At 40.2% G+C, this 13130-nt stretch overlaps 1 protein-coding gene across 1 annotated transcript; it reads left to right on the forward strand.

Moving 5' to 3' along the window:
* The first annotated feature begins 2417 nt into the window (after window positions 1–2417).
* On the forward strand, window positions 2418–5751 carry LOC107766844 (developmentally-regulated G-protein 1). The gene is given in 6 exon segments (XM_075231152.1): window positions 2418–2587; window positions 3402–3879; window positions 4561–4674; window positions 4819–4910; window positions 4912–4984; window positions 5369–5751. Coding segments are annotated over 5 exon segments (477 nt in total). The 5' UTR covers window positions 2418–2587; window positions 3402–3774; the 3' UTR covers window positions 5462–5751.
* The last annotated feature ends 7379 nt before the right edge of the window (window positions 5752–13130 follow it).

Below are 13130 nucleotides of genomic sequence, written 5' to 3' on the forward strand. Positions count from 1 at the left end.
TTCTCTTTTTTTTCCTTTTTCTTTCTCCCTTATCCGATTTCCTCCATTAATGATGTCTTCTCCATTTTCATCATCAATTTCACTTGACAAAACTCATGAATTTTAATTACTAAGAAAATTCTCCCATAAGTTAATCAAGTTCCAATTTCACTGGCCCTCTAAATAAATGGAATTAAATTGTTCCAAAAATTATGGTTTAAACTTTAAAATAATAAAAATATCTCAACCTTTAACAATACTCAAAAGATCAAAATATTTAAATTATTTCCAGAAAGATAATTTAATGATTAAAAGCCTAGAGTTCAAGTTGTAGTGTTATAAATTTGAATTGTTAGTCTTTTTTCAGCTGAACATTTCCTAATTTTTTTTATTAACTATGTAGATTAGGGGTGTACATGGAACGGGTTGGTTCGATTTTTATCAAAATCAAACCAAACCAATTATATCGGTTTAGATTGTTCGGTTTTGTTGGATTTTCGGATTTTTTATTACATAAATATTATTTCAATCTTACTTTGTTAAATTTTTTAAAAAATTGATAAATATATGATCTATAAAAATATTCTTATGGGAGAATTTTCTTAGTAATTGGAATTCATGAGTTTTGTCAAGTGAAATTGGTGATGAAAATGGAGAAGACATCATTAATGGAGGAAATCGAATAAGGGAGAAAGAAAAAGGAAAAACAAAAGAGAAGAAAAGAAAAAAGAAGAAAGAAAAGAGAAAGGTAAAGAAAAAAAAGTACTAATAATAAGAAAATAGTGTTTGTAATACACTTTAATACAATTAACGAAAGAGATAATTAGTTTGGGTGTATTCTGTTTTGAAAAGGGCATATATGGGCCAATTGTGTAACTCTAAGGCATATATGGACCAACTATGTGACGGTAAGGGCATATTTGAGCTAAAGTATTAATGAAGAACAAATGTGCTCAATTTCGTATAGTATAAGGGCATATTTGGACCTTTTCTGTAAATACAATCATAAATTTTATTTGGCGATAATTTCGGTTAACGGTCCTAAGAGTTGAGATGGTAGCGAATAAAAATGATTTTGCCTATAAATGAGGAACTTACAGAGCCAAATTTTTTAATAAGGAGAGTCAAAATATAAATGAGTAATACACAATAAAATCAAAAGAATTCAACATAGTGTGTGTGTATATATATATATATATATATATATATATATATATATATATATATATATATATATATATATATATATAGATTTACTTCACACAATTAGGTTATAAGGACTTCAGTAAGTCCTCCACGCATATTACGTGTAATTAGTCATTAGTTTTTGGGTGTCTAGATAATGTACATATTTTTACACTATTATTTAATAAAAACTAAAAACTCTTTATATTATCTAACATTTAATACCGTACACAATTTTAGTTAACTAAATTCCGAGTTTAACTTTTTATCTTGAAAATGTAATGTATTTTGCATAACAAGATTAAAAGCTAATTGTAGTGTGTTCAGTGTTTTAAAAGGCATTTCTGGGACTCGCCCGGGGCTCGCCCCTGAGCGGGGCACTTGCAAAATGCCCTGAGGCTCATGTATGAGATTTAGTGAGACTTACGCACCAAGTGCCCGACCGTGCGCCCTAAATACGCCTAACGTACAACGCTCGAGGCTCGCCTAACAGTTCTAACGCAAATCACGTGTCGAATTTCCTAATTAATATCGTTGAAATTAATGATAAAAGTTCTATTCATCAATAGAAATATGAAGATTGAGCATAACTCTAATAATGAGATAAAGTATTGCGAATTTATATCTTCACTTGTTATTGGTCGTGTCTTAGTTCATTTGTACTTCCTTGTTATACACTTTTATTAATTTGATATCTTAAACTAATTTGTATTTATTCATGAAGGAGTAATATTTTAATTATCGTACTAATAAGATTTTATTAATTATTTACTTTTAGGAAGGTAAAATGTGGAGTTTGATCATTTTTTTTAAAGAAATTGTAAGTTTTTAATTATTTGAAAGTTAAAGACGTTATACGTGATTTGTATGCATTAGTTATACTTAAGAATCATGCTAGATATTTTTTTCTATATATATATATATATATTTTCTTTAATTTTTATGCAATTTTACCTGTTTATAAATATTTACTATCATTATATTATTTTATAAAATATTAAAAATTAAATACCTATGGGGCTTACGCCCCGTGACGCCTCGCTGAGCCATATGTAAAACGTGTCGCCTTACGCCCATACCTTTTAAAACACTGAGTGTGTTCAGTTTTGTTCCTATTAAAGGGGCTAAATTTTATTATTTCACACTTTTAAATGTCCTTATTTGAAACTAAACCATATGCAGAGGGCATTAGTGACTCACAAAACTATACCTGGTCATGTAATGTAATTATCAAAATTAAAACCAGGTGCTCTAAGTTGAAGAACTCTTCACTTTAACCCACTTAATTGCGCCCCCTTGTTTCTTCACTATCGTTCTTCTACTCAGAGCATACTCGATCTTCTCCTTACACAGGAGCCGCCGCGACACCGCATATAGTCTCCGTTACGTTCGCCAGAGTATACTACCTCTTCTCCTCGTTCAGGTATACGCCGATTAGCTCTTATAGATTCTATGCTCGTAATTTTATTTCATTTTACTTTTGTATGAGTTTTCACTTATTGCTTTAGCTCGTAGTTTTCTGATTGAAGCTTTGATTTTATTAAATTCCTGTTGTTACAGTGTCAATGCACGGTGTGTTGCATTCTGAAAGTAACTCCTAAATTGAACGATCACCAGTTCTGTTTAATTATCAGAATTCAACCTGTGAAATGATTTATGTCTGCCCTAGCTGGATAATGAAAGCTTCAACTGAGATTTCTCATGGTTCTGATAATTTTTACAAGTTAATTTGCATTGCTTTTTGTTTCTCATGTGATACAGAGGATTACTTAGGCTCAGTGGTTGAAAAGTTGTTTGAAAATGTTTCTTTATCAGAATAATCTGTCTGGAAAGTCTCTTTCTTTTCCTTTATAGTGTAATTTTAGCTCCATGCATTCGTTGGCAGTATGACTGTTGTGGTAATACTAATATTTACTAATATTGTCTCCCTTTGCTTTGCATCTTTCTTCTTAATTTCATGGTGCTCCTATTTATCCTATGATTGTTGTTGTGATACTAATATTGTCTCCCTTTTTGTCCTTTTGTCTTTTTATTTTTTTGAGCCGAGGGTCTTTCGGAAACAGCCTCTCTACTCCTTCGGGGTAGGGGTAAGGTCTGCGTACACACTACCCTCCCCAGACCCCATTAGTGGGATTTTACTGGGTTGTTGTTGTTGTTGCATTCGTTGGCAGTATATTCCCCTCAGATTTGACTTCTTCAAACTCTGGATTTTAACTTACATTATCAAATGTTTGCAGATATACTTCAAGAAGAAAAAGACTTGGGGAATTTCTTTCAACAGCACTTTGCTATTGACACATATTGATGAGAAGTTCTGCTATCAAATTCTTCATGAATACAGGATACACAATGCTGAGGTATTTTGCCCAGTTAGCCTAATAAGTTTCCAAACAGCATGTGGGAACTTGTATTTTCTCACCAACAAAAGTGTTGATTCTACTAACATTTTTTGAATTCCTGTTTGAAAATTTACATCTGCCTCTTCCTCTTTTATATGTGCAAAAACTCTTTTAACCTTTACAGTTGTTGTTGCTCACCTTGTTACGTTTGATTTCATGAAGATGCTACAGTTGATGACCTTATTGATGTTATTGAGGGAATCGTAAATACATGAAGTGTATATATGTCTACAACAAGATAGATGTTGTAGGTATTGATGATGTGGACAGATTAGCCTGACAACCAAATTCCATTGTTATCAGCTGCAACTTGAAGGTATTTCATAATGTGTAATAGTTATTTGAATAATTAAAAAAATAACATCTATGGATATAGCAAGATTGTTGATGGACTAGAAAGCTTGCTGATCTAGTCTAATTTGTTAGCAAGGTGCTAGATTTGAAATTTACTGCTTTTTCTGCATCTGCGAACTGATATTTATTGGTTCTGAAATGAAGAACATATTTAAACATTATGGATGTGCATTTTTTGGGCTTGTCCAATAAATACAGTTGGCTGTGACAATATACATTACATGAAGTTGCAGATATGTGCTCTCTGGGAAACCCAGAGAAGTCCTTTCTTTTTGTATGATTCTAGATGACTTCCAAGGCCTTGCTTTATTAAGAAGTCTTATCTCTCGTGCAGCTTGTCCTTCTCTAGATAGCAAGAGCCTTACTTTTCCAGGATCGCAAAGATCCTTCCAAGTTGGGTTTCTTCATTTTGAATATGTTCTCTGGGGTCATAATTGTATTTACTTCATTTTCCTTTGCATTTTGCTTGAATGTATACAGGGAAATTGGAGACTGGTGGATGTGAATCCCTAGATACATGTGAATGCACTGTTGCTTGTGTTGGAATTGGTCAAACTATCCTTGCTTGCTGACATGCTTTTTAGAACACTTCTCATTCATTGCCTTGTCTATATAATTGACTTTGCTGTCGATTTTGAAGCAGCTGAATCTGGACAGACTACTAGCTAAAATGTGGGAAGAGATGGGTCTTTGCATAGTTTATGCGAAGCCTCAAGACGAGCAACCAGATTTCGAAGAGCCTATGGTTCTTTCTGCTGTATGTCTTATGTCACTTCTGGTCTTTAGGTTGGGGCAGTTTGTTATGTTGAAGAAAGTTCTTTGAACAGATTCCCTCTGCCCCCTTCTTTCTTGTCTCCCTACTTTACTTTTAGATTTTCTTATCATGTTTTTATGATTTCAGAACAGAGGTGGCTGTATTGTCGAAGATTTCTGTAATCACATACATAGGAGTCTTGTTAAGGATGTGAAGTATGTCTTGGTTTGGGCCACAAGTCCACGGCCCTCAGCATTGTGGCCTCAGTCATCTGCTTCAGGATGAAGACGTGGTTCAGATTGTCAAGAAAAAGGTGGCTAGTTTCGGTTATGGGCTTTCAACGTATACTAACTATTACATTAATATCAGCCGTGCCACTTCTTGCTTCATAGCAGTTGTTTCTCAAACTCCACATATCTTTGATCTTCAGACACAATTATTTTTACATTTCTTAGGGCAACGTGTTTGCTATTTTTCTTTTCTTGTATAGTTCAATTTGTGCCTTGACTATTCTGTCAATATCTCAGCAAGCAACCAAGCTTCTTTTCCTGCTAAAATCAGCAACTTATCACAAAGTATATGCAAAACTTGTAGTGGGATTTCTTGAGCTTTTTAGCTTCCCTTGAGTGTCATCTCACAATGTGCCTCTATGATGACACGCTGGAGACATTCAAAACATTGTGTTTGTGTTGTGCAGGAGAAGGAAGGAGGTAAAGGCCGGTTCAAAACGCATTCTAATGCTCCTGCTCGGATATCTGACCGAGAAAAGAAGGCTCCACTGAAGGCATAATTTACTCAGACAGTGAATCTTTTATGTATGTGCTAACTGTTGAGGCGTCAATGTTCTTTTTTTGTTTTGTTTTTGGTAGATTGCAGTAAAGTAATAAGCTATAGTTAGAGGTTGTTTCTTCATCACTATGGCGTGAAGTTACTCATTGAAGAGTGTAGGTACTTTTCACCCTTGTATTCTTTACTTGATTATGATATTACCATTTGCAGTGTATAAACATTTGGGACTTATGCCTTCCCTCTGAAGACAAGGTGTGCTGCTAAGAGTTTCCATCTGTTATTGGAACTTTAGATGTCAGCTTCCAACTAGCAACATGTTTTTGCAAGAACTGATATGGTTTCAAATTGTAGATGCCTGACGGATATTTGATTCCAAAAAAGTTTCTTTTCATTTTTTTCGTAGGTTAGTCGGGAAACAATTCATACTAAGCTTTAAGGAGAACGATTCTTATGATTTATGTTGCCATTTTATATGTTTGGGCTTTTGTGATGACCCAAAAGGTTATCTTTAAATTTAATAATTAATTCTGTGTTCTAAGACCTCCAAAAGCACTATTTATCATACCTCGACATGTGTGCGCAGTCCGTATAATTTTTCGAAAAGTTTTTATATGAAAAATTGATTAAAATGTGAAATAGAGCCTTAAAACTCAATTGAGTTGACTTTAGTCAGCATTTTGAGCAAACGGATTCGGATCAGTATTTTGACAGTTCCGATAGGTCCGTATTGTGATTTGAGACTTGGGCGTATGACAGTGATGACGGTGAAGGAATTGGAAGAGCTTAAGGCTAAGTTTGGCATTCCCAATCATATTGAATTAATTCCGACTGGGTGGGACACGGTACAGGTTCACAGTCCTGGGTATTGCGCCTTCTACGCTTACCCCTTCCAAATCGGCTATTCCCTTCCTCTCCTACCATTGGTCGAGAAGTTATGTCGCTATTACGGCGTTTGCCCAACTCAACTCGCGCCATACGTTTACAAGCTTATAAAGATGCTTGCCAAATTTTCCGAGCTATCCGAGGTTGAGTTGACACTTGGGCACTAAATACATCTGTTCGCCCCTAGCTATTATAGGGGGACGATGTTGAATCTTTGCCACTGAGGGGGCAAGTGCTTGGTGGTGAAGATGGACGAAAAAGCCAACCATTAATTCTGGTTCAACTTATATTTTTATCAGAACCGAGGACGTAGTGGCTAATGTTGACAGTTTTCCTGAGACTTAGAATTATGCTCGTAAGTACCTAATTCCCTTGTTTGTAGGTATCCGATTTTTCACCTATGCTTGGTCGCGGGTTTTGACCTCTTGTCTTCTTCTCATGCAGCCAAGACATCGCCTCCTCCTCTGGGCGCTCACATTTCTGACTGGGTCGATCGGCTCCTCCCTAACATCATAGGAATTTGTGAATGGCCTAATTTTTTCAAGAAGTTTGGGCTTGCTCTCCCTTCGACTGGTAAGTTTTTTTTACCACCGGTGTCTTAGCTTCTCTTTTTTTTGTTAACCTTTGCCGACCTATCCCTTTCTTTGTGTTTGCATAGCTTCGGCCAAGGGGTCTTCGAGGAGGTCGAGAGCTCCCTCACCCTCGTTCCAGAAGAGGAAAGCTACTACGTCCTCGACTCTCATCCCTTCTACGACTGCGGCTGATCCTGCTTTTGTCCCGGTCCCTCCTGTTGTTGAGCCTAAATTTGTCCCTTCTTCGTCTGTGGAGACTTCGGCAGCGGAGACCTCGGCTTCTCCCTTATATTCCCTTATAGACGAGGATGACAAACCTTTGTCCGGTGATGGAGATTTGATGCCTCATAAAAAGAGGGCCATAGATGTCGGGGGAGAGAAATCGGCGGCCGTCGATATAGGAGATTACGGTTTTGTCCTTCGGGAGGCCATTTGTTTGGAGGATACGGCTACATGACCTGTGGGGGATGCAGTCGAAGACGTGGTGGGCAGTGGCGGCCCTATTCTTCCAAGACGCGAAGAGGCATCGTCTTCTTGTTACAGCGGACGTACCTTCTTCGACTATTGATAGAGTGAAGGTTTTTGCCGAGGAGGATGTTGGATCCGATTCCGACATAGATATAGACGAACTGAGAATAATTGATGAGTGGCTCACTCAGATTAAAGTGCGGTTGGAGGGGGGGTCAAGGACTATTACGATCTCGATGGACTGTAATGTTCTCGTGGATACCGAGAAGATTATCCCATCCCTTGTCCCTTTTAGTTCTAAAGTTGAGGGTATACCTCTCAAGACTATAAATGAAGCGGCTTATCGAATTACATTGCTGGCCTCACCCTTCGAGTAAGTACATTTGTTATCCATTATTTTCCTTAAGTTTTGTCCTTTAGTAGGCCCTGATTTTATTCGTTTTGTAGACAGTCATCCTGGAGATTGAGAGTGCTCGTAGGGAGCAGAGGCATAAAGATATCTATATGGAGTTGAAGGACAAGTACTTCAGAGTCCTTGGAAAGTACCGGGAGTTTCGGTGTTGGCTCCATGAAAGCGGTGATGTGCGCCAATTGAGGGACGACTTAAAGGCGAGGGACGAGGAGCTAGTGCGGATGGTGGGGAAGTGCAGCGTTTTGGAGGGGACGTTGAGGAGCAAGGAGGAATAGCTCGAGCTCAGCAAGGGGTTGAAGCCCAGTGTAGTGATCTCCATGCTTAGGTGGTTTTGCTGTGATCCCAGCTTGAGGAGTGTCAATTCAGGGCGTAAGCTCTTAGTTGCGAGGTCGCCGAGAAGACGAAGGAGCTAGAGAAGGCGGAGTCCACTCGGTCGGAGGCTTTCAAGAAGGCGGAGTCTCTTGAAATGGTGATTCCGACTCTCCGCTCCGAGCAAGAAAATGACTTAACAACGGCAAGGCTTAAAGAAGAGCGGCTCGATAAGAGGATTAGAGAGTTGGAGAAAGATAATTCGGCCTCTACCATCGAGTTGTTGTTCTGGAGACCGAGAAGGCCCAGTTACTGGCACATCCGTCCTCTTCCCGCACTTTAGATTTTCCTAATGTTCCTCGGGAGTTATACGAGGAGTGGATCCACGTCGAGGCCCAGTTAGATATCTTTCGAGATTTGCATGTGGCGGGATCTGTTTCTGAGGTTGTCCTTGAAGATGTCTGTGTTAAGGCTCGTGAAGCTCGAGTTGCTTGTGGGTATGATTCTTCCACGCCTGAGGTCGGTGAGGACGAGGGTGTAGGCCGGATCAAGGAGTATGCCTGGTATGATGTCGCATATCCTGAGGGTGAAGGTGGCAATGGCGAAGGTGTTGATGGTCAGGGTGGCAATGCTGTTGAGGGCCAAGTTGGCTAGGATGTTGAAGGCCGTAATGGTGGTGACTAGTAGTTTTCTCTTTTGATTTTTTGTGTATTTTTTGTCAGCGTCTCCATGAGCCTATTGTAAACAGTTTTAAGTATATGAAATATCAAAGTTGGTTCTTGCATCTTGTTCTCTTCCTGTGGTTTATTTTTTGTACTTGTGTATATTTTTGTTTCTTTGTTGTGATGTGGCCGAGGGCCAATAGGTGTTTGTTCAAGCAAGTTCGGACATAATCTTTCGTTAAATCGCGGGTGAGGGCCGGTAGGTATTTGTTCGGGCAAGGTCGGACATAATCTTTTGTTAAATCGCGGCTGAGGGCGGGCTGGTAGGTGTTTGTTCTAGTGTGGTCAAACATAACCTTTCATTATATCGTGGCTGAGGGTCGATAGGTGTTTGTTCGAGCTTAGTCGAACATAACCTTGCGTTAAGTCGCGGCCGAGGGCCGGTAGGTGTTTGTTCGAGTGGGGTCGAACATAACCTTTCATTATATCGTGGCTGAGTGCTGTTAGGTGTTTGTTCGATCGGGGTCGAGCATAACCTTTCATTATATCGCGGTCGAGGGCCGGTATGTGTTTGTTCGAGTGGGGTCGAGCATACCCTTAACACGAAAAAAGTGTATTTATAATTGTAAGTTTCTTATTGCTTTGGTTACATACTTGGAGAAATTTACAAATTTTTGGGTGTTGACTAGCGTTTCAGTCCCAGTCCCAGTCTATCTTGTCCCTTCATTGGTTGACTTGGAGAGTATTGAGAAGTCAAGCAATGAAATAGTAACCACGACCCTTACCTTCGCATACTTTGACTCGAAGCGTTCCCTTCGCCGCCTCGTTAAAAATCTCCATGAGAAAACCCAAATGGGACAAAACTCAAGTGAGGGAAAAAAGAGTACGACTTGGGGGACACTTTTTCTCTCAGAAATTGAAGTATTTGAGGTGGCTGATATTCCAGTTGTTTGGTTGTAGCTTTCTTTCCATTGTCTCTAGTTGGAATGAACCCTTGTTCGCTTTGGCTGTGATTTTGTACGGACCATCCCAGTTTGTTCCCAGCTTTTCTTCTCGGGAATCTTTGCTCACTTGAGTTTTGGATTTCAGTACGTAGTCCCCGATTTTAAGTGGTCGAACCTTTAATTTCTTGTTGTAATAACGTTATGCTTGTTGTTTTTGGACGACCATTATTATGTAGGCCATGTCTATTCATTCGTTGATTTCGTTGAATTCCTGCCTTCTACTTTCATCGTTGCTCATGCTGCTTTCATAGAAGTACCTTATGCTGGGTTCTCCGACCTAGACTGGTATTACTGCCTCAGTCCCATAGACCAAAGAGTATGGTGTCTCTCCTGTTCTAGTCTTCGGAGTTGTTCGATAGGCCCATAATACTTCTGGTAGCATTTTCGGCCACAGTCCGTTGGCATCTTCGAGCTTTTTCTTCATGATGTCCAGTATAGACTTATTAGAGGACTTTGCTTTCCCGTTACCCGCTGGGTGGTATGAGGTTGAGAGTATTCACTTGATGTGTCATTTTTCGAAGAATTCAGCTGTTATCTTCCCTGTGAAGTGTGGTCCATTATCACAGTTGATCCTTGGGTAGGCCGAATCGGCATATGATGTTTCTCCATATAAAAGTGATTACCTCATGTTCCCGCATTTGGGCGAATGCTCTTGCTTCCACCCATTTAGAGAAATAACCAGTTAAAACCAAAAGGAATCGTACATTACCTCGCCCTGCTGGGAGAGGGCCCGCGATGTCCATTCCTCATTTGATGAACGGACAAGGGGAGGTGACCGAGTAGAGGTGTTCGCCTGCTTGGTTAATCATTGGGGCGTACCTCTGGCACTGTTCACATTTTCTCACGAAGTATGCGGCATCATTTTTCATGGTGGGCCAATAGTAACCCGCCCGTATGAGGCATCTAACCAGTGCTCGATTACCGGAATGAACTCTGCAATGGCCTTCGTGGACTTCTTCAAGGATGCGATGGGTTGGTTCGGGCATAAGAATTTTGCCAGAGGTCCGTCATAAGTCCTCTTGTATAGGTCGCTATGAAGGAGACTGCATCTGGCCGCATGCATTCTTAGTTTCTTGGTCTTTTTTTGTCGCATGGGAGTGTGTCGTCCTGCAAATATGCAACAATGCGATTGCGCAGAGTCAAGTTAAGTTTATGGTTCTTACCTCGATTCGGCCTAGTGATGATTTGAGGAGGTGGACTATGCTTTTATCTCCGGTTGTGATGATTTTGGTAGTTGCGACCAGTTTGGCGAGGCCATCTGCTTCGGCATTCTGCACTGGTAGGATTTGATTGAGCTGGAATTCGTTGAACTGAGGCAATAACTTACAGATTTTCGTCTGGTATTTTTGCAATCTTTATTCCTTGATTTGAAAAGTCCCTATGACTTGGTTGACTACGAGCTAAGAGTCACGTCGGAGTTTCAACCATTTCGCCCCATATTTGAGTATCAGCCTTAACCCTACAATTACGGCCTTATACTTGACCTCATTGTTAGTCATATACGGGTACCTTATAGACTGGCGAATTACTTCCCTGTTGGGACCTCGAGTACGAGTTCTGGACCCTGATGCATTGGATGCACCGTCGGTGTATAGGACCCAGAGGTCTTATGTTTGGAAGGAAGCTTTGACGGCTTCCCTTTCGACTTCAGGCATTATTTTTGCACTGAAGTCGGCGACGAAGTCGGCGAGCACTTATGAATTTATCGTCGTTCGCGGCTTGTATGTGATATCGTGCTCGCTTAGCTCGATGGCCCATTTGGCCAGCCTCTGCAATAGCTCGAATTTATGCAAAATGCTCCTCAAGGGAAAAGTTGTGACGACCAAGATGGGGTGGCATTGGAAATAGGGTCTAAGCTCTCGTGAAGTTGTGACCAAGGTCAGGGCCAGTTTTTCGAGGTGTGGGTACCTCGTATCGGCATCGATGAGTGTTTTGCTAATGTAATAGATGGGAGATTGCATACATTTATTTTCACTGATCAAGACTGCGATTACTGTTACCTTGGATATGGCTAGATAGACGAGAAGTTGCTCCCCAGGTTCGGGTTTCGAAAGTAGGGGCGGTGATGATAGGTATGCCTTTAGTTTTGTCAGAGCCTGGATGCACTCGGAAGCCCGATCGAGGCAGTTGTCCTTCTTGAGTACGCCAAACAAATTGTGAGATCTATCCGATGACCGTGAAATAAACCTTGATAGGGCGGCAATACGACCAGTCAGCCTTTGGACTTGTTTTTTGGTGGTTAAGAGTTTTGTTATCCCCTCGATAGCTTTGATTTGGCCTGGGTTGACCTCGATCTCTCGCTGTGACACCAGGAAACCCAAGAATTTTCCTGAGGCTACGCCAAACGCATATTTCTCTAGGTTCAGCTTCATTTTGTATCCTCTGCGTATGTCAAAAGTTTCTGTCAAATGATCGATGTGATCCTTTTCCCTTTTTGAATTGACAACATATCGTCTATATATATCTTCATGGTCTTATCAAGCTGGACTTTGAATATCTTGGTTACCAACCTTTGATAAGTAGCCCCCACATTTTTTAGTCCAAACGGCATGACCCGATAGCAATACATTCCTTGGTGGGTGATGAACGTGGTCTTCTCCTGGTCTTCTTCCTTCAAGAGAATTTGATTATATCCTGAGTAAGCGTCCAAAAAACTCAATAGTTCGTGCCCGGTTGTTGCGTCGATGAGCTGGTCAATGTAGGGTAATGGGAACGAATCCTTTGGACATGCTTTGTTCAAGTATGTGAAATCCACGCACATCCGCCATTTTCCATTTTTCTTTTTAACCATCACTACATTGGCAATCCATTTGGAGTACTTCAACTCCCTAATAGATCGGTTCTCTAACAATTTTTCCACCTCCTCGCGGACTGCATCGTTGATGGCGGAGTTGAATTTATGTCTGACTTGCCTTACTGGGGGTGGAATGGGTCGATGTTTAACTTGTGTGTGGCGATTTCCTTTGGGATGCCCGGCATGTCTGCAGCTGAAAGCAAACAAATTCACATTAGTTATTAAGAATTGATTGAATTTACCTAGTTCTTGGAGTTTACAGCCGATATAGGCCTTCTTGCTATGATCGCTGAGGTCCAGTTGAACGGGGTCGAGGTCTTCTATGGTCGAACCTGCAGCCTCAAACCATGTCGGGGTCTATGATGACATCCTCGGTTTCTTCTTGCTTCGACCTCGACCCAGTTGATTGTTATGCCTCTTTTTATTTATCTTTTCTCTATTGGATGGTCGTGTTGTCCAAGGCAATGCGGTAGCATTCCTGGGACGTGCATTGTTCTCTGGGTATGCTGAATATCCCTCATGGTATCGAGAATATAATTACTTGGTATAGGTTGGATGGGATGGCTC

This window comes from Nicotiana tabacum, chromosome 15, assembly GCF_000715075.1.
Source record: "Nicotiana tabacum cultivar K326 chromosome 15, ASM71507v2, whole genome shotgun sequence".
Taxonomy (NCBI): Eukaryota; Viridiplantae; Streptophyta; class Magnoliopsida; order Solanales; family Solanaceae; genus Nicotiana; species Nicotiana tabacum.